The following is a 20,463-nucleotide window of genomic DNA, read 5'->3' on the forward strand; positions in this document are numbered from 1 at the left end:
TTTTAATGATTCTCGGCCACACGCATGCGTATTGTAAGATATATACATATATATATTTATTCCGTTTTATTAATTTAAAAAAAAATGTGTATAAATAAGAGAAATTAATATAAAAGATTATATATCATATATATAATTACTGTTCAATCATAGATATAATTTCTAATTTCTAAAAGAACTTATTAATTGGAGTTAATATATACATATACATATACATATATATATACATATATATATATATATATATATATATACATTTTCAATAAAGTAATTTCGAAGAAATCATTAAACGTGAATTAAAATAATTTCACTTATACTGCGGTAACAAACTGAAAATTAAATGCAACGATAAGACGACTATCATTTTTCTATTATTTCTTGTGATGACAATTATATTTCATCCTTAGAAAAAGTATTTCATATATTAACATTTAAAAGAAAAAAAGAAAGGAAAGAAGAGTTGTCTGTTCACTTGTATAAGTGAAGTATATTACACGACCAATCGTGATTGTGTATTTTTTTTTCGAACAAGATCTTTGATTTCCCCACTTCTCTCTCTCTCATCGAGATATTAAAAACTAAAGATACTAAGCTATACAACCGCGTTCCTATATAAGGTGTTTATTCGCTCGGAGAGTCGATATCGTATCTGCATTCTAAGGAGTAAAGATATTCCTAAGAGCAGAAAACGAACTATAGTCGTGTATTATATTGAGATTACTCTATCCTATTTAATAATTCATATCATCATTTAAATAACAAAATGTCCAGACAATTTTACCAAATCGTTGGAATTCTCGCGTGTTTCCTTACATTCGCCGGCATTTATGGTAAGTCTTCCTTTATTAAATCTATTATACAGTTTTAAAAAATTAGAAGAATTCAATTTACTAAAACTTTTTATGCTGACTTAATTCATTAATTATTAATTGACTCGTCATCGAGTTAGTTATTAAAAAATAATTTTTAATGATTAGTATATAAATATTTTTGCAGTATTTAAACCTTGTATTGTACTTAAATATTCTACTTCCGGTTCGATATACACATAACTATCGTTTTTAAATCAGGCCAAGTATTTCTTAACTGAATACTTTAACTGAATACTTAACTGAATATTTATAAAAGTATAAAAATATGAATATATTTTTCATATAATACAGATGTCAATATTTTCCAAGAAACATTTAACCTCATTAAATAACTGTTGTATCAATGATGGAAAAATCCAATGTGATGCTAGTTAGATATGCGAATCCTATCACGTTTTATAAGGAATCGCTTGGTGTCAACGTCAGTTTTAAAACATGCGGTTTTGCTTTAACCTTGAATGTTTAATACTAACATGTAGCACATATATAAGTGTGTACCGGATATAAAATTATATATGGTATATCTTTCTGAAAAAATTTATCCCTTTTATAGATAAATCTTTTTTTTATTTACTTTTATAAGTATTCAATGACATATATATATATTAAAAGTAATAATAGAGATCACAGTAGTCACTGATAATTTTTTTAATAAATTTACTATATTTTCACCATTTCAATAGAAATCTACCTTTTTCATTGATTAATATGTTTTTTGTTTTCTATTGAAATATTTGGTTAAAAGTAATAATATAGATTAATGATTATCGATAATAATAATCATAAATTTATATAGATCTATTCATAATTAATATTTATACGATAGTATAATAATACAAAGTGTTTCTGGCACAAAAGATAAAATAAAATAATCCATAATAAAAATCATCGTAGATACAGTGACGTAATCATATTGTACAATATACTTCTCGCCTTTTTTCCACCTTGCCGGTATCTTGTCGTCATACACAAAATTGGTCATAGTGAACGAAAGTATAGTGAATAGGGGAGAAGAACAAGGACGAAGAGAGCAATGCGTGTATATGATTTATATACTACATATACACACATGTATACCTACATAGAGATTCAGATGATTCGTCACACGTTTCTTCTTTGTCATACATGCACCTACACGTATGTCATTGGTGCGACTTTACATTATCATAATTCATAAGTTTTCGTATAATCAGGATATGTAAGGATCACACTTGAGTGTCTACAGGTCCCTCTCCCATTTGTACTTTTTTAAAAATAGATGTCTTGTGATGTCATGATCATAAATTTTTATCATAATTTTTACAATACGTAAACAGGATTGTATCAAAATCTGTAGGATGATCAAAAAGTTGTATCTATTTAAACAAATAACCTGAAAAACTTTAATAATTTCATGATAATTAATAACATCATGGTCAATTATGTGATTTTGTATCAAAATACATTAAGAAATATTTTTGAAGCCTCATAAAAGTTTAATGAACTACGATCGATCATCAATCCCTCGATTCTACTTTTATTTTTGCTGAGACTATTTATTTTCAAAGATGCGATACGATCTTCAACTTGTCTTAACTATCAGTCCTCGTCTTACGAGATCCGCTTTCTTTTTTTATAGACTCATCTCTATATAAAATAATTCCTTTTTCGATGAGGATTCTTAATGGAATTTAAATTTTTTCGAAGTGAAAAAAAATTCAATGTTCCTACCGGTTCGAAGATTAGAAAACAAGAATATACCAGACGTAGAATTTTCAGAAACGATACGAGGTGATAACTTTGGGAAGATAAAAACCAGTTTAACCAGATTCGGTCTTTGGATTTTATTGAACCACTTCTCATGTTCCTATCGTATTTTTATAATTAGTGGAAAAACTGGATGCAAACGATTCGCTTATTTGTTGTTTTTGAAGTTCAATATCACTTTTGCAATACACTTAAAATATATTTTTATCTGAATAAAAATATTATTCAAATAATATTTTAAGTCTTGAGTCAACCTGTATAATAAAGACAAAAAGGAATCTCTTTAGAATGCAAATATTTATGCGTGGCTTTTTTTTTAGCACAAAATACGTCATCAGTTTCCAAGATATGTTTAGGATGCATTTGTGAAGCTGCATCAGGATGCAACACGACGCTCGGTTGCAACGGTGATGTATGCGGCCCTTTCCGCATAACTTGGGCTTATTGGGCTGACGCCGGTAAACCAACTCTAAACAACGAAGCGAATACTAATGAAGGCGGTCAGTAAATATTTTATAATACATATTTCATATACGTATATAAATACATATATTTCAATTTGTATTATTATCGTCTTATGTATAACTTCTTTTTATATACAGCATATGCAAATTGCGTTAACGATGCATTTTGTGCTGGACGCACAGTAGAAGGTTATATGAACAAATTTGCTCGAGTAAGTACTACGAATAAATTTTTATATTTATTTTTATATTCAGAAACGATATATTACAAATTTTTATTTTTGTTATATTTTATAGGATTGCAATGGTGACGGTGTTATTAATTGCGACGATTTTATTCGTATACACCGTAATGGTAGAAACGCTTGCACGACTCCATTGAATAGTAAATACGAAAATATTTACAAGCTTTGCATGCAAACGTTCGGTTAATATTTTATACAAATTGATACAAAAATGATAAACTGATATTATTTTACATGTAATGTTAAGGATAACGATAAACGTTTCAGGATGTAAAATTCGGACTTATTATTTTTATAACAATTTTAATTATTTACATATACACTAATTATTATGATTATTTATAAAAATCCTTAAAATAATATTTTACATTCGCGATTAAGCAATAGTTTTTCAACTTGATAAGCTCGTTGTTTTATAAGTGCACCTTCTACTTCCATTATTTTACACGATTCAATATTATGAATAAGGAAATGATTTATAAAGAGTCTAAGACTTTCTCTAAAAGTTTGTAATAAAGGAGATAAAGATATCCTTTCAAATACTTGTAGACAGTCTTCTTCATTCTTGCAAAGAAAAATACCTATTATAATTTGCCTCACAAGTTTCATCGTTTGTTTGTTCAATTCAGCAAAATTCAAAATCTATAAAAATATTTATTATTTTAATATAAGTATGTATTAAATATGAATGCCGATACACAAATATTCAGCATTACCTTTAAAATTGAAATAGATAAAGATCTCTGAATAAATAAGTGAGTTAAAAACTTGGCTAAGTTTGCTAACTGTCTTACATCGTAATTATCTAATATTTTTAATTTGTCCCACAACATATACTGTATGGTCAACTAAAACATAATATTAATAACAATAAATATATGTATTTTTAACTTGTATAAACTAAACTTTTTATGCTTATTTTATATATACCTGATATTTCCTGTCACAAACACAGAATCTTTCTGCTAATACGGCATAATAAGGATTAAATTTCTTTTCTTGCAGACAACAGTCCATTAAAACATATATTATTTCTCTTTCTTGTTGATCTGTTAAACCAAGATGAGAAAGTTTTTCAAAGGCATCTAAGTAATCTTCTGCTGTCATTAAAATACAAAAAATATTTCTTCTAATATCCGTATTCATTCTTTGTTTTCGTGCTAAATCAAGAATATTTTGACTGAACATTGCTTTGTTTTCTTCCATAACCTTTTTTCCTTTATCCAAATTTCTATTACCAGACCATGCACATCCTATTATCCACCACTTTCCTCTTTCATCAGCTAAATATATAAAAATTTTAATAAGTTTTTTGCAATTTACTTTATAATTTAATCATAATTCGATATAAAATAAATAATTTAAAAATTACCTTTTAATAAATCTTCCAAAGAAATATTTAACTTCACTATACTTTTACCCTTGTGTATGAAACTCTTCATAAGCTTTTTTAAATGCTCTGTATGAGATGGATCATATTGAGGTATCTTGCTTACATTATTATTTTTTATCGCCATTAAAATGTCTAACATAAATTTTACTCGTGAACTAAAAGAATACAATAATATTTAAATAAAATTCTTAAAAATTAAAAAACATAAAATGAAACTAACTTGTCAGATTTAATATTACTTGCTACTTTTTGCAAATTTAATATAAGTTCTTTTAATGCAAGTGGATCATCCTTTCTTAATGGAAAACCTGCAGTTTTCAAAATAAGTAATATCAACTCAATTTCTTTTTCCTCAAATTTAGAGGAAAGCTTGTCTAATATTTGATAAAGAAGTTGATGGTTATAAACCTGTATTGAATATATTCAAATAAAATATTTTATTAAATTCAAAATAAAATATGTTTGTACTTGTCTTACCTTAAAATTATATAAATGCGATAATAATAAAACTAAGTTATCCAATTGTTTGTCTTCTACAGTGTGCTGTGCTTTTAACATTTTATCAAACTTTTTACTAAATGTTAACAAGAAATGAGCACCTACTTCAGTCCCTACATTTGCATGTAAAATTGTAATTAACATCATATGCTCACAAATTAAACGATCTGGAGTTAATACTGGCGAAATCAGGGCTTGCATTATTAATTCTGATAAAATAGTGTTCATATCATTACGACTATTACACATATACAACTCATCCACCTGAAATATTTGATATCATCAATGTTAATAATATTCTTAATAATCAATCACAATAAAACTAAAGATTAAAAAATCATAATGAAATTTATTGTTTATTTACCTGATTGGCTATAATATGCATGTTACTTTCTGCTAATCTATTTAAAAGACCTTTCAGTTGTTTCTTCAGTCTACATCGTTTTTCATCATTATCCTGCATAGCTTCTAATGGTTTCCTTTGTATTACAGATGATATATTGTTTACAATGTTACCTTTTTTATCTCTCGTTCGACCATAAATATCTTCCCATAGATTGTCACTGTCAGAAGACTCCTGTGAAATTTCTGTTTCAATATCATTTATACTTTTATCTGATAACAGATTTGTTTCATCTTCCTCATCACTTTCCTTTATTGAATCTATCATTTCATCCTGCTTTTTTTTCTTGAATTTGTCTTTATTTAACATTATTTGAGTTTCTATAAAGAATAATTACGAATATTTACTTTCTTATATAACTTCAACTAGATCAAAATAATGATAAAAAATTTCTATTTATACCATGCTGTTCATCATTGAACCAATCATTTGTATCATGATTTTTAGTATATTTTGTATCATCATTTTCCATAAACATTGCAATATCTTCTTCGAGATCTTTGTCTCCTTCACCTTTCAATAACTGCTCTTCCATTTCGACTACCTGTTTTCTATTTTCATTATCACAAAAATCTAAAAGATCTATCACAATGTTAAGGAATATTAGATACATAATTATTATATCCTGTGAAAAATTATATATATCAAAAACAATAATTTTAACAAAGGATACAATCTAAACCATCGTTAACAAAAGATTTAGGAATTGTATTGCTTTTCCGTTTATTTAACTTTAATCGTTTTTCTAATTGTTTTATCATCTTATCTTCATTCTCATTATCAATAGTTAAATTCGATTTTATATCTCTCTTTCTTTTCTTCTTCTGCTTCTTCAATTTCTCATTGGTATTATGCTTGCTATTATTTTGATGTAATTCATCATAACTTTCTTTTGATTTTGTTACGTTCTCTTTCATCCTATCAGGATTTAAAACAAACCTACCAAGAATTTGTTTTCTATTTTGATAAAACATTGCCTTTTTTGCTTTTTTTTCCTGTCTTTTCTCTTTACGTATTTGTTTACGTGTTTTCTCACATGGTTTGTTCTTTTTGATATTTGTGTTCTTAAATATTGAGTTTTTTCGTTTTACAGAAACCATGTTTTATTATAGTCACTATCAAAATTTTGCACATAAATGATATAACTTTAATTTTTAATTATAATTCATTTGCATACATAATTTAAATGTTTTTATATACACTTTAAAAACCGACTAAACCGTGTACTTTATAAAGTTACATACTATATGGCATCGTTTCAAAAAGCAAATTTCGTATAACCGACGCAATCATCATGTTATTATTATGAAATCTTATGCGTACTTTGCTTTTTATTCGTAGCTATAATTGGTGGACATTTCTACATAGAGCCAATCGGAATGACGTGAAATATAAATATATCATGATAACATTTCATAGAAACTATGATTCACTACTATAATTACTGACATTTCAAAAATTATCAATAGAATTCATTAAATTAGCATAATTCTGTTTTTGTTTTTTTAACATTTGTTCTTTTAAATAATATATGAAATATTATTACTTTTAATGACCTTTTAAAATTTCCAATTGAATTGCATTTCACTTTACGAATTTAGACAATATTTTTTGTTATTAATTAATTATTAATAGAATTAGTTTATATAAAAAAATAAATTTTATTTAAACATTCAATTTTATTATTCAAGAATATCAATTTATTATCATAGTTGCAATATTGATTAGATGTATTCATTGATTCGCAGTTAACTTGGCACCATTTGACACTGTGCACTGTGCGCAATTGTGATTTGACAAGAGTTAAAACGGGTCAAGTAATATCTTGAACATCCGCGACTAAAGATTGAGGAAGTTGGGTAAAGCAATGATATCTTAGTGTAAGTGTAGGTAAGAAGTTCGTAAAATGACATTATCATTACTTTTATATATTTAGTATTGCACTTTTTTCCTTTATAGTAGGTATATAATAGGTTAATACTTCTAATTTAGTTTCTATGTTTCATTTATTTTACAAACTTCTATTTACATAAAATATAATCTTTATTTATATTATGTAACAAAATTTAAATAACTTAGGCAATTCAAGCAAAATGTTGAGACATTCAGTAGTGAGAGCTTCAAGTCTCTCATTTGGTAGATTGGGGATTCATACATCTCCAAAATTACAGCAAGAACTCGTAGAGCTTTTCATAGATGATAAACCTGTTCAAGTTCCACCAGGAACAACAGTCCTACAGGTAGATTTCTGTATTTTGTTTGTGATTCGTTTTATCAGGTGTTATATAAATTACAACAATAAATTATGATTAAATTTACAGGCTGCTGCAACTGTTGGAGTAGAAATTCCTAGATTTTGTTATCATGAGCGTCTTGCTGTAGCTGGAAATTGTAGAATGTGTTTAGTTGAGATAGAGAAACAAGTAAAAGTAAGCCAATATTTTATATACATTTATATAAAATGTTGCATGTAAAAGAAAAGAATATAATTAATTTTATATTTTATTTAGCCAGTCGCAGCTTGTGCCATGCCTGTAATGAAAGGATGGCGAGTAAAAACTAATTCTGACTTAACTCGAAAAGCACGAGAAGGTGTCATGGAATTCTTATTGGTGAATCATCCTTTGGATTGTCCAATTTGTGATCAGGGTGGCGAATGTGATTTGCAAGATCAAAGCATGGCTTTTGGTGGTGATAGAAGCAGATTCATTGATATTAATTTCACTGGGAAGAGAGCAGTACAAGATAAAAATATGGGTCCTCTGGTTAAAACAGTAATGACCAGATGTATTCATTGTACAAGATGCATTAGATTTGCTTCTGAAGTTGCTGGCATTGATGATTTAGGAACAACAGGTCGTGGAAATGCTATGGAGGTTTGCATTAGAATGTATAACTCCAAAAAATATAATTTACTATATCATTAATATTGAAGAATAGAAAAACATTATGTCAATTGCAATACAGGTAGGAACATATGTTGAGAAAATGTTTTTATCAGAACTATCTGGTAACATCATTGATTTGTGCCCTGTTGGAGCTCTAACAAGTAAACCATATGCTTTTGTTGCTCGTCCTTGGGAAACACGCCGTACAGATAGTATTGATGTCCACGATGCAGTTGGTAGTAATATAATTATTTCTCATAGAACTGGAGAAGTTTTAAGGATTCTACCAAGAGTAAATGAGGTATATATAGTTTCATTCATTTCTATGTCTGATAAATATAAGAGAGTTGTATTTTTGATATATCTTATGTTACTTTTATAGGAAATAAATGAAGAATGGTTGTCTGACAAATCTCGCTTTGCTTGTGATGGCTTAAAATGTCAAAGACTTATAACACCTATGATAAAAATTAATGGTAAACTAGAAAATGTTAGCTGGGAAGATGCACTTATTGCAGGTAATTATTAAACTTGCTATGTTCTACAAAATTCATTTTATAATTTGATTAACGAAGTATCTCTTATTTCTTTTAGCTGCAAAGGAAATATGTTGCGCATCAAATAAATGTGCTGCAATTGCTGGCAAACTTGCAGATGCAGAAGCTCTTGTAACTTTGAAAGATTTTATAAATAAAATAGGAAGTGAATCTTTAGCAACAGAACAAAGTTTTCCAAAAGATGGTGCTGGTATTGATTTAAGAAGCAATTATCTTTTGAACAATACTATAGCCAAAGTCGAAGATGCAGATGTTGTTGTATTAATTGGTACAAATCCAAGATATGAAGCACCACTAGTGAATACTCGTCTTAGAAAGGGATATATTCATGGTGAACAAATTATTGCTTTGATAGGTCCTGATGTAGACCTAACATATGATCATGAGGTATTCAAAAATTAAAATATACTATTTGTGTATGAATATTTGTTTTATAAAGTACAAAATATATTTCAGCACTTAGGTGATTCATTAGATATAATAACTCAATTAAAGAGTGGTACTCATCCATTTGGCTCAATTCTAAAGAATGCTAAAAAGCCACTCATTATCTTAGGTGCAGAGCAGTTAACTCGAAAAGATGGAGCTAAAATTCTTGCTGAAACACAAGCTCTAGCCAAAGCTTTGGAAAGTACTTCCAAAGTAATAATTTCTTAATGAATTATAAAATTATACCGTTATAGTAAAAGTAAATTATAACATCATAATTTTTTTTTTATTTAAGATCAGCGGAGAATGGAAAGTATTGAATCTGCTTCATACAAATGCATCACAAGTAGCAGCATTAGATATTGGTTATAATTCAACTGTAGAAAAAATTAAACAAGAACAACCAAAAGTATTATTCCTTTTAGGAGCAGATGATGCAAACATTACAAAGGAAAATTTTCCTAATACATTCATTATTTATATAGGTATAAGCAACTTAATATCAAAAGCATTAAAAAAAAAAGCATTAAACTTATACAAAAACATATTACTAATATAGAATATTACAAATATAGGTAGTCATGGTGATCAAGGAGCTACTATCGCAGATGTTGTGTTAGCTGGTGCAGCATATACTGAAAAAAATGCTAGTTATGTTAACACAGAAGGACGTGCACAACAAACTTGTGCAGCTATTACACCTCCTGGTATGGCACGTTCAGATTGGAAAATTATTCGTGCTCTTTCTGAGGTAATTATGTATTTGCATATTGCAGATATAATTTATATTTTTTAAATATTAATACTATAAGTGATTTTATATTTATTATTCTTAATTTGATATAAAACATTTAAATGTTTGTTTCTTTTGTACAGATATGTGATATGACTTTACCTTATGATGACTTAAATGATGTACGATTAAGATTAGAGGAAGTTTCACCGCATTTAGTCAGATATGGTGATTTGGAACCAGCTAATTTCTTTGCAGAAGCATTGGAATTATCCAAGGTGTGTATGAATGTATATGTTTACTAAATATTTGTTAAATAATATATAAATAATATTTTCATTTTAATGTTAATGCAGGAAACAAAAGGTTCATTCTTACCAGATCCAATAAACATAAAACAAAAATCATTGGATCAATTTTTCATGACTGATGCTGTGTCACGTGCTTCTCCAACTATGGCTAAATGCATTCAAGCAGTTATAAAACAGCGTCAGAATGAAATATAAATGATAGCATTATATGTATATAAATAAAATTGTGTAATAGTAGAGAATCAATAATTATAGATTAAATTATTTAAAAGCTGGATACCAATTTATGTGTATCTGTAGTCATCGATACTATAAGAATAAATAAACATGATAAATAAATAATTCAAAGTATACCATACAATCACCTTTGTTATGTCTAAAGTATGATGCAGTTCTTTATTCTTAGATAAAGATTCAATTTTTATTAAAATAACAGTTTTGAATGAAATAAATATGTTAAATGTTTAGATTTAGATAACATACAGTTTAATCATAATCTTATTAACAATCTTATCAAATATTTGTTTCCATAATTATAATACTTTAATTACTTGATTCTGGTAAGTCATCAGTATCAAGATCTCCAGAACTTTCATCTGATTCTACCTACAAATAAATTATCAATTAATTTTCAAATAAATATTATAAAGCATAAATAATTGTACAATTTAAATTATACAGAAAAAATTACAATATATGTATATACAAATTTAATACCTTTTCTCCCAAAGCAATAAGCTTCTCTTTATACATCGAGATTTTATTATCTTGATCTGTTAAAAGTTCTAGAAGATCTTCTTGATCTTTTTTTATTTTTTCAAGTTCTTCTGTTTTTTCTTTTAACTTATCCTCAAGGATAGATTCTTTCCTATTTGTATCCTTTTGTTTATATTCTTCTATTATTAAAGCATGCTTAGCTAAACTTGTTTCCAGCTCTGTCACTATGTCTTTACATCTATCAAGTTCTTTTTTCGAAGAACATGAATTATTTGCACAGGGTATAGCTTGTTTTCCATCACATAAATTTGTTTGTGCAGCACGGAGAACCAAGTTTTGATCTTTCAAATAACTGACAGTAGTTCTAAGTTCATGTACGTGGGACTGCGTATTATAAAAATATAATTTATAAATATATTAAAAATCAACTATATGTGTGTGCGTGTATGTTTGTATTACTTATTATTTATACATACTTCTAATTCTTGTTTTTCTTTCATGAGTGTATCCACGGTTTGATTTAATTTTTGTACTTGTATATCTTGTTCTCTAATGAGATCTTTGTACTGTGTAACTAAAGTACAATCAGCTGGTGCCAATACTGTCATTTGATTTTTTTGTTGTATGCTACTATCTGATACTGACTTTATTACTGCCCCTAATTTATTACAAATCAAAAATGATTTTAATTAAATACAAATTCCAAACTTTAATATCATAATAAAATCAATAGTGATATACCTTCTAAAGTTTTTATTAATCTACAAAATTCATAATCTAGCAAAAGTTCTGATGGATTTTTCGCTGCAGGCTGAGGATGTTTCAATGCCCGAGAATAAACCTCGTGTCTTGATATACCACCAATAATATCTTGAAATCTTTCTAGGCCAATTCTATTTTCTATTAAATTACATAATTTTTCCTAAAAATAATAATGTTTTAATATTATAAATGAAATGTTCGATATATCTAACATCATGAAATCATTATACCTTTGTATATGTTTGTACATTGTTGTCATTAAAATGTACACACAAACCAATTAAAAGAGCACACATGTTTTGGAATAAAGTCTCCTGTAAATCATCATTATTTTCTTGCGATGATAAAAGAGTTGTTAAATATGTAACGGAAGAATCAATATTTAAGAAAGCCTTCACTGCAGCAGGACAATGAGCAGTCCATCTGCAGAGTAGCATTACTAGACCTAATTTAGATTGAGTTTTGTTTTCTTGTTGCAATAACAAAATGCACTGTTGCATCAAAGTAACTGGTGGTTTGCCGATATTAGTAGCAAGAAGAACTCTCAAGAGCTCTTCCTTTTGAACATTATTATTAATCAGTGCATGAGATAATGCCACTGCAGAAAACCAATTTGAAAGTGGATCTGGAGAAAATAATCCTCCACACAGCAACTGTCCTACCAACAAGTTTCGAAACTATTTTTTATCTCTAAATATATACTTCTAAGAACTAAAGATATTGAAAAGAATATTTTTGTCTAATGAATTATTCAATTTTAAATAGAGTTTTAGATTAAATATAATATGTATTGAGCTCTTAATGAAATATAAAAGTTAGTAATAATATTATTCAGCAAACCTGTTGTTAAAGATGGTGCTTCATTGCCTTGAGGCAATAAAGTTTGAATTAGTTGAGTTTGTCCTATTTCATTTTTATAAAGGAAACATTGGAAACAATATAATACAGAGCACCTTAAAAGAAATGGTTGTTTCTCATTTACCATAGACATTAATAAAACAACAATAGCAGGTCTGTAATAAAACAATTAAAAAATTTTTAACAATAACTTTTTTTCACGCATGTAATTATTACCTTGGAGGTGCACTAGGTGCCATAACACTTGATAAATATTCTTGATTAATAGCGTTTCCTCTAATAACTTCTGCTACAGCATTAATCATTTCTGTTAACACATCAGCTGGTATTCCACTGGCCATTAGTATATTGCATAAAGCTTGTAATAAACCACAAGCTTTCATATTTTTTTGACAAGCAGCTAACGCCTTTAAATATGTCCAAAAATTTAGTCCACTACATTTATAATATCATATCTCTATCATTGTATTAGTTATAAATACCTGAGCAGGACAACTGGGTGCTACTAAAGCACGAACAACCTGTATCATGCAATGGACATTGGATACTTTTTGTGGACTCCAACCTATCAGATTATCATCTATTTCTGTTTGCATTTGGAACATGGGTGTTAATCTCTGAATATAACTACCTATTATAATTTTATAAAAAAATTATTCTCTAATCTTTTGTATGTTCCATTAAATATTATAGAATATACAATAACCTTCTTTGAAAAAGGTCTGATTGCTTATGTTTCCTCTAAGAAGATTTAGCATCAATAATAAGCAATCTTCCACAACTATACCACCTTCAGCTCCACCTTCTTGCATGATAACATCAAAAATACGATCAAATGCATTTTCAAAGGCCACAATTTTTTGAATGTTCGCATTGCCTTTTGTTAATTGTATCAGTAACAACAATACCTAAATACAGATAGTATTGTTTATAAATTATTAATAGTATGGATTATATACTATAAGTATTTATAAATGTTAAATACTTAATATATTTACAGATATCTTTAAATAACACATACATCATTTCTTATAACTTCTCTACTATCACAAAGAAGATCCATTAGCTTTGAAACTCCCATTGGACTAACCAAAATGATTTCTTGAATTTCTTTTGGCCTATTAGCTAATAAATGTGTAAGTAATTTTAATGCTGGCCATCTAACTCTAAAGTCAAATTCTTCTAAAAATATTAGAACTAATCCGACACTATCTGGCTGTTTAATGAATATTTCAGTGAACTGTTCACCTATTTTATTTTTTGGTCCATGTTTGTCAACTAAAAAAATAAATAGAAAATTTGTAATACTATAACAACTTGTCATAGTAAGATTGCATTTTACCTCACCTTCCTCACTAAATGTTTCAGGATTTGTTATATTACAAAGAGTATCCAATGCTAAGCCAATGATTTCACAATCAGTTCTATCCATTTCTAACACTTGCCTTAAGGCATCCATTCCTTGTGCACCAACCTCCACACGATAAGTGCGCGATAAAGCTTTAAGAGCACGACATGCATCTCTTCTATCATCGAGTAAAGTAGATGATAAAAGTCTGTTCACTAACTTCTCCACCTATATGTTAGAATACATGTAGTCAAAATTGAAACAATTTTTTATATAACACAAAAATATTACAAGATCAAACATATACTGATTGTAAATGTAATGATTAAATTTATTTTTAAAAATAAGAAACAAAACTTATTGTTTTGATAAATAATCATAAGGTTATCCGGTATAAATACATATCATGTATACCGTCTCAGCACCCGATGGCTGGTTTCCAGACGGCGTAGAACCCAGAACAGATTTTAAACTACTTTTAAAATACTCCATCTTGTTAAGCGTTAATTTTTGAAGAGATGCTCTGTTAATACATGTCACGCTAAATAATCATCACAAATTGGCATCTTGCATCTTAGCAAACGATAACTCTTCCATATGATTTCTACGTCAAGATCAGTGTGTCGATATCACATATCTACGTGGAGTGGTCCACGTGTAACCATAGCAAATTCAAAAACATTTATTTCCCTAAAAGAAAAGAAATTTATTTCTTTGGTAAGAAATTAGTTGGTAATAAAATTTCGTCGAGTATTTTTGTCAACATAATTATTAGCATCGTCAATATCTTGTAATTTTAATTTAATCATTAATTTGAATTGTTTCAATGATATCTTGGTATGTAATCACAAAATTTAAACAATACTGATATCACATGTGATAAGCATATCAAATCTGTTTCCTCTTTTTAACGCTATATGGCGCTAGTTTTTCTGGAATCTTATATATAGTTTGTATATCTACTACAAGACATAGCAGAATATAATAGTGTCATTAAAGTTATATTCTTGATATGAATTCACAGGGCTTAGTATAAGAATGATGTAATATTATTTAACTTTTTCAAAAAATGTTTCTGTATCGGATATCTACTTGAACAATAAAAAGTGTTTATACAATTATCAAATAGATTTTATTCGACAATATAAAACGATAAAAAATAGGAAGAAATGGGTTTATTAACTGATCCTAGAGCAGGCACAGGAAAAATGATAAAATTTCTCTTGAAAAGAGAGAAACAATTGTGTTTTCTGCTTTATATTGGCGGTGTTATATGCACAATGATTTTAGCAGTACCAGTATTTAATGATCGTAAAAATAATTTTTTAATTAAAATTATAAATGAATGATTATCAAGTAAAATCATTATTAATCCAAATTTATTTTATTTCAGATACTTATTTCTCTGAAAATGCTTTATTGCCTGGATTAGTAACAAAAGAGAGCAATTTAGATCAAACATCAAAACAATTTTATTATGAATTATTACATGAAATGAAAAGATATCCAGATAGTATGCCTTATGCATGGCTGTCAGCAAAATTTAATCAACTTCATCTCGACACTTTTATCCATAATTTTTCATTGATATATCCATTTAAGCAACAAAAAGTAAATAAATGAAGTTCCTATATAACCACATAGTTTTAAATCATTATTCAATATTAAAAGTAAATAATAACATTTTTAGTTTACAGGACAAAATATTTATGGAATAGTTAGAGCACCCAAAGCAGCAAGTACTGAAGCAATTGTTGTCAGTGTACCTTTCCGACCTATTAATAGTGTTTACTTAAGTACAGCACCTTCTGTTGCATTGCTATTAGCATTTGCTAAGTTTTGCAGAAGTATATTTTTTTGAATCAATATAATTGTGATAATGTCATTATAAAAAATATATATTATGAATTTTTTTTAGAACAAAAATATTGGGCCAAAGATATCATTTTTCTTGTAACTGAATATGAACAATTAGGTATGCAGGCATGGCTAGATGCTTATCACGGTGTTACAAGTGGTCAAGAAGGTATATTGGTAGCCGGTGACTTACCTGGCCATGCTGGCTCTATTCAGGCTGCCATTAATTTAGAATTACATGCAATGAAAATTTCATCTATAGATGTTAAGGTACAGTTTCTAAAGTTATCTGTATATTTAATTTTAATTTCTAATATCTATTATTGAAGGTTGAGGGACTAAATGGACAACTACCCAATTTGGATCTTTTCAATCTAGCTCAAAATATGATTGCCAAAGAAGAAATTCAAAAAACATTCCAACGTAGAGTTGATAGTACTGATACAAATAAGTTGAAAAAATGGTGGTATCATTTTAACACATTGATGACAATGGTAGTTACTCAAGCTACTGGTATACCAAGTGGAAATCATGGATTGTTTCACAGGTATAGTATTTTGTAAAATTATAAGTATTCTTGCATAATATAAATATATGATATATCTACTTTATAGATTTGGTATTGAAGCTGTTACTTTAGAAGGATTTGAAAGAATTGGTAAAGCTTCAGAAGCAAATTTTTATCAAGTCGGCCGCGTAGTAGAGAGTATGGTACGCTCGCTAAATAATTTATTAGAACGTTTTCATCAATCGTACTTTTTTTACCTTTTACCTTCAACAGATAGATATGTTTCAATAAGTAAGTTAAAAAAGTATATTTTATAAATTCACTTGATACTAGTTTATACGAATTTTATACAAATTTTTGTAGGTTTATATATGCGTCCTTTAGTACTAATTGTAGCTAGTCTTTTTATAAAAGCATTTTCTATATGGCAAAAACTCCAAGCTCCAGTATTTCAAAGTGATGAAAAAGACAATTTACAAGTTCAGAATGTTAAGGTTGATATTTTTTGCGAATCATTATTATTACCATTTGACTTAAATATATTTTTAATTAAATATTCTTTATAGGTAAAAAAATTCGATATTGGGAATATTACTTCAGAAATATTATGGGCACACACATTTGGTGTATGTTTGCTTTTATCTCCACAAATATTTACTTCAATTGGTAGACAAATGTGGAATTTGCGTACAGAAGATTCTATATATTTTGGTAATGCTATGGCTACAGTTTTAACGTTATTGTGGCCTTTGACTTCAATGAGGTAAGATCAATATTACAATATAATAAATAATTATTCTACATAAATATGTTTTGTTTTAGAGTAGTAAAATATGAAAATACGTTATTGATTTCTGTGATTGCATCAGTGGAATTAGCTACAACTCTTATATGTGTTGCAATGTGTAATTTTTCATTAGCATTATTAGCAGCATCTGTATATGTGCCAGCTGCTTTATTTAGTAAACCTAGACAAGGATCTGTTCAGGGGTAAGTTTTGTAGAACATAATTATATGAATATAATAATTATATATTTTTACTTATATTAATATTATAATAACGATTTGTGTGTATTACTTCGTTTTAGGTTCAGAATTTTGTTATATATATTATGGATTTCACTTCACCCATTTGTTGCATCATCTATTGTTATTTTAGGATATACTTATGTGCACTTTCCTGAAGAATCCTTGTTGTCTCTTATATTTAGTGGATATCGTGCCACTAAGCAAGCATTTGTATTCAGTATTATTGATTCTATGATTTATGGAAATTGGTTTTATAATGTAACTATGACTGTAATGCTTCCTATTTGGTTATTATTTTGGAATATTGTATGTCTTAAAAACACATAATAAATTTATAGTAAACTCTTTACAATCTAAAATGTTTAAAAATTTATCGCTTTAATGATAAAGAGATAATAATTTCATATACTGTTTTCTTTATTTGATATTTATAAATACATATTTGTTTTACTCTTTTTTGTTATATCATTTATATTCTTAAGTTTTTATTTAAACAAATAATTGCAGAAATAAAATATTTAAATAGTTTTCAAATAAAATAAATTAATTATTCTTTCAATTGTTATAATTATCAATGAATATATATTAAATATCTTATTTTCGTCATCTTTCTAATCGTACTGTTTTTAAGCATGGTTTACCATATCTCTTTTCTGCTTCTTGAACAAAAGCATTTTCCATTTGTCTTACAATTTCATTAAAAAACAAATTAGACAAATGAGAATGAATGATTGATTTAAATTCAAACGATAAAGAGAAATCTATTACACATGTATTTGCATTATTTTTTAAACCTGGACTAAAAATCCATAATGTTTTCAAATGATCAAATAATATACCGTCAGTACAATCTGCTTTAACAAGACGAGAAGGTACCATTGATACTTCAGAAGTATAACTTTCGGTAAGAGGAGGAAATCCTATAACTAAATTAGCTTTGAGAAAATTTTCTTTTTTATAAATAATCTCTGACTTCTTACAAAAAGGTACAAATTTCTTATAATTCTCTACATCTGCTACCACAGTGTAAATTTGTTCCATTGAAAACCTAAAAAGAGAATGTATTTTTCTAGTAAATTTTTAATATTTAGCTTCTACTCAAATGCCGAATATCAATTTACTCATTCAACTCATGTCTCATATACAAACATATTTCAAGTTATCATCAAGTTATCATCTGAATTTCTTCATATTTAAATATATTGCAAAAAAAATAATATTTTTCCATTTAAAAAGCAAATTAAAATTGCATCTGAAATATTCAAAATGTTTGAATTCTTAATATATAACATTTATATATATATGAGAGTAACTCCTGAAAAAAGTGAATATAAACAATCGAACAGTTAACTTTCCTTAACAATAGAAACTAGTTCAACCGATCTCTGCATTAACAAGTGAACATCATAACTCTGTTAAACATTCGCGTATTTTAATTATTTTTAATTATATATTAAACGATTAATATTTATTGATTATTTTATTTCTTTAAATTATATTAATGTTAATATATATAATAAATTTGCTCTTTTCTTATTTTTTCTACAGCATATTTAAATTTAAAAAAATCAAATTGATTATTGAAGAGATTTCAAATAATTTTTATTTATAATGTAAAATTAAATGTGAAATTTAATGTCGAAAATTACACATACATTTAGCAAATGGAAAATGCTCGATTTAAAGAATATATACTATATAATTGTACAAAAAATTATAACAACAATAAAACAATAATTTGTGTAATATATGTACTTACCCGATAAGTTTCCGACCTTCGTATTCTTTCAATTTGCCAGACTGCTGCGCCACATTTTTAATACTGACTTTTATGTAATTATGTTTACATTGTAAAATACGTTGTTCGATCGCGAGAATATGCCTGAAATAATGATCAAAAATTAATTATATTATATGATCGATTTCATATTACTTATTTTATGAAATTACAAACGTAATTATTTTTTAATTCTGGCGCGAATTAGTTAAAAAATGTAATTTATTTAAAATATGTACATTCAGGAATTCTTTTCTTTTTCTCAACAATCTTTTTTTCGTGATAGGTTAGAAAGTATATGAATAATTTCATAACCTTAATTTAAATAACCTTAATTTTTTCTACCATATAAAATAGGTGAAAAGATCGAAACGAATATAAAAAATTGGCTGATAAAAATCTCCTAATAATGATACACATTTCATATAAGATACTTAACCTATAATTAAAACATTAACGATTATCGATAAGTAATAATTATGTAATATTTTATTACCTATACATATTAAAAAAAAATATTTTCTATAATTTTCTAATGCACTTCAAAATTTGAAACTTGTTATTCATAACACTTCACTATAAACTTTGATTATACACCAAAATCTAACATTTTTCTTTTCTTCAATAGTTATATGTTTATTTTTTATTACAGTTTTTTACATACTTTCACTTTTATATTTCAAAGATAATATAATTTTAGAAGAAAATAACTTAATGAGCTATATATATAAATCGACGTGTCTTGGCTTGACGGCGTGTATCTCACGTGTATTATACATCGCTCTTTATATAAGAAAACAAATCAAGGGTATAAAGAAAGATAGTTTCAATTTATATTTTGTTAAATTTTCAATGTAATAAGTATAATATCATTGATAAACAAATGAAAAAACATAATAAAGAATAAATATTAAAACAAATATAAATTTCTACTAATTCTTTGTGAACAATATCTTAGAAGTATACACATGACAAGAATTTATATTTTTAATATTTAAGTTTCTCTAGAGTTTCTCTAATAACAAATACTATTTACGTACTTCTTTCCAAGTATTTATTATTACCTCT

At 27.1% G+C, this 20,463-nt stretch overlaps 6 protein-coding genes across 14 annotated transcripts; 3 read left to right on the top strand and 3 right to left on the bottom strand.

Moving 5' to 3' along the window:
- The first annotated feature begins 582 nt into the window (after positions 1 to 582).
- LOC118443169 (invertebrate-type lysozyme 6) lies at positions 583 to 3,521 on the top strand. 3 transcript variants are annotated; one of them, XM_085662256.1, is made up of 4 exons: positions 583 to 830; positions 2,975 to 3,118; positions 3,221 to 3,294; positions 3,380 to 3,521. In XM_085662256.1, exons 1-4 carry the CDS (start codon positions 764 to 766, stop codon positions 3,512 to 3,514), a joined length of 420 nt encoding a protein of 139 aa, XP_085518382.1. In that variant the 5' UTR covers positions 583 to 763; the 3' UTR covers positions 3,515 to 3,521. The 3 variants fall into 3 exon arrangements, with proteins under 3 accessions (XP_085518382.1, XP_035725599.1, XP_035725596.1); XM_035869706.2 differs by having other exon boundaries at positions 594 to 830; positions 2,939 to 3,118; XM_035869703.2 differs by lacking the exon at positions 583 to 830 and adding an exon at positions 1,758 to 2,020 and having other exon boundaries at positions 2,939 to 3,118.
- A 157-nt stretch (positions 3,522 to 3,678) lies between these two features.
- LOC118443164 (nucleolar MIF4G domain-containing protein 1) lies at positions 3,679 to 6,932 on the bottom strand. The gene is made up of 9 exons (XM_035869693.2): positions 6,295 to 6,932; positions 6,024 to 6,203; positions 5,583 to 5,941; positions 5,198 to 5,482; positions 4,941 to 5,128; positions 4,700 to 4,875; positions 4,258 to 4,610; positions 4,044 to 4,175; positions 3,679 to 3,969 (listed from the first exon to the last, which is right to left on the bottom strand). The coding sequence occupies exons 1-9, from the start codon at positions 6,719 to 6,721 to the stop codon at positions 3,679 to 3,681; spliced, it is 2,391 nt and encodes a 796-aa protein (XP_035725586.2). The 5' UTR covers positions 6,722 to 6,932.
- A 419-nt stretch (positions 6,933 to 7,351) lies between these two features.
- ND-75 (NADH dehydrogenase (ubiquinone) 75 kDa subunit) lies at positions 7,352 to 10,881 on the top strand. 5 transcript variants are annotated; one of them, XM_035869694.2, is made up of 12 exons: positions 7,352 to 7,511; positions 7,701 to 7,861; positions 7,943 to 8,050; positions 8,132 to 8,497; positions 8,589 to 8,810; positions 8,892 to 9,027; positions 9,104 to 9,453; positions 9,523 to 9,708; positions 9,791 to 9,980; positions 10,071 to 10,246; positions 10,372 to 10,506; positions 10,585 to 10,881. In XM_035869694.2, the coding sequence occupies exons 2-12, from the start codon at positions 7,715 to 7,717 to the stop codon at positions 10,732 to 10,734; spliced, it is 2,166 nt and encodes a 721-aa protein (XP_035725587.2). In that variant the 5' UTR covers positions 7,352 to 7,511; positions 7,701 to 7,714; the 3' UTR covers positions 10,735 to 10,881. The 5 variants fall into 5 exon arrangements, with proteins under 5 accessions (XP_035725587.2, XP_035725592.2, XP_035725589.2 ...); XM_035869699.2 differs by having other exon boundaries at positions 7,356 to 7,501; XM_035869696.2 differs by having other exon boundaries at positions 7,362 to 7,480.
- Positions 10,882 to 10,988: 107 nt separating this feature from the next.
- On the bottom strand, positions 10,989 to 14,919 carry p115 (general vesicular transport factor p115). Of its 2 annotated transcripts, XM_035869692.2 has the most exons (12): positions 14,639 to 14,905; positions 14,224 to 14,452; positions 13,898 to 14,154; positions 13,583 to 13,784; positions 13,359 to 13,507; positions 13,093 to 13,283; positions 12,859 to 13,031; positions 12,249 to 12,676; positions 11,998 to 12,178; positions 11,733 to 11,914; positions 11,257 to 11,640; positions 10,989 to 11,145 (listed from the first exon to the last, which is right to left on the bottom strand). In XM_035869692.2, the coding sequence occupies exons 1-12, from the start codon at positions 14,714 to 14,716 to the stop codon at positions 11,083 to 11,085; spliced, it is 2,517 nt and encodes an 838-aa protein (XP_035725585.1). In that variant the 5' UTR covers positions 14,717 to 14,905; the 3' UTR covers positions 10,989 to 11,082. The 2 variants fall into 2 exon arrangements, with proteins under 2 accessions (XP_035725585.1, XP_085518379.1); XM_085662253.1 differs by having other exon boundaries at positions 13,898 to 14,452; positions 14,639 to 14,919.
- A 315-nt stretch (positions 14,920 to 15,234) lies between these two features.
- Positions 15,235 to 17,991, top strand: GAA1 (glycosylphosphatidylinositol anchor attachment 1). 2 transcript variants are annotated; one of them, XM_035869700.2, is made up of 10 exons: positions 15,235 to 15,535; positions 15,618 to 15,835; positions 15,915 to 16,071; positions 16,143 to 16,351; positions 16,411 to 16,628; positions 16,696 to 16,880; positions 16,953 to 17,083; positions 17,156 to 17,352; positions 17,412 to 17,579; positions 17,678 to 17,991. In XM_035869700.2, exons 1-10 carry the CDS (start codon positions 15,394 to 15,396, stop codon positions 17,943 to 17,945), a joined length of 1,893 nt encoding a protein of 630 aa, XP_035725593.1. In that variant the 5' UTR covers positions 15,235 to 15,393; the 3' UTR covers positions 17,946 to 17,991. The 2 variants fall into 2 exon arrangements, with proteins under 2 accessions (XP_035725593.1, XP_085518380.1); XM_085662254.1 differs by lacking the exon at positions 17,678 to 17,991 and having other exon boundaries at positions 15,238 to 15,535; positions 17,417 to 17,560.
- Positions 17,992 to 18,054: 63 nt separating this feature from the next.
- LOC118443170 (coenzyme Q-binding protein COQ10 homolog B, mitochondrial) lies at positions 18,055 to 20,409 on the bottom strand. The gene is made up of 3 exons (XM_085662255.1): positions 19,892 to 20,409; positions 19,378 to 19,500; positions 18,055 to 18,666 (listed from the first exon to the last, which is right to left on the bottom strand). The coding sequence occupies exons 1-3, from the start codon at positions 19,897 to 19,899 to the stop codon at positions 18,222 to 18,224; spliced, it is 576 nt and encodes a 191-aa protein (XP_085518381.1). The 5' UTR covers positions 19,900 to 20,409; the 3' UTR covers positions 18,055 to 18,221.
- Between the last annotated feature and the right edge of the window lie 54 nt (positions 20,410 to 20,463).

This window comes from Vespa mandarinia, chromosome 17 (genome assembly GCF_050613455.1).
Source record: "Vespa mandarinia isolate Hongniang chromosome 17, ASM5061345v1, whole genome shotgun sequence".
NCBI classification, from domain to species: domain Eukaryota; kingdom Metazoa; phylum Arthropoda; class Insecta; order Hymenoptera; family Vespidae; genus Vespa; species Vespa mandarinia.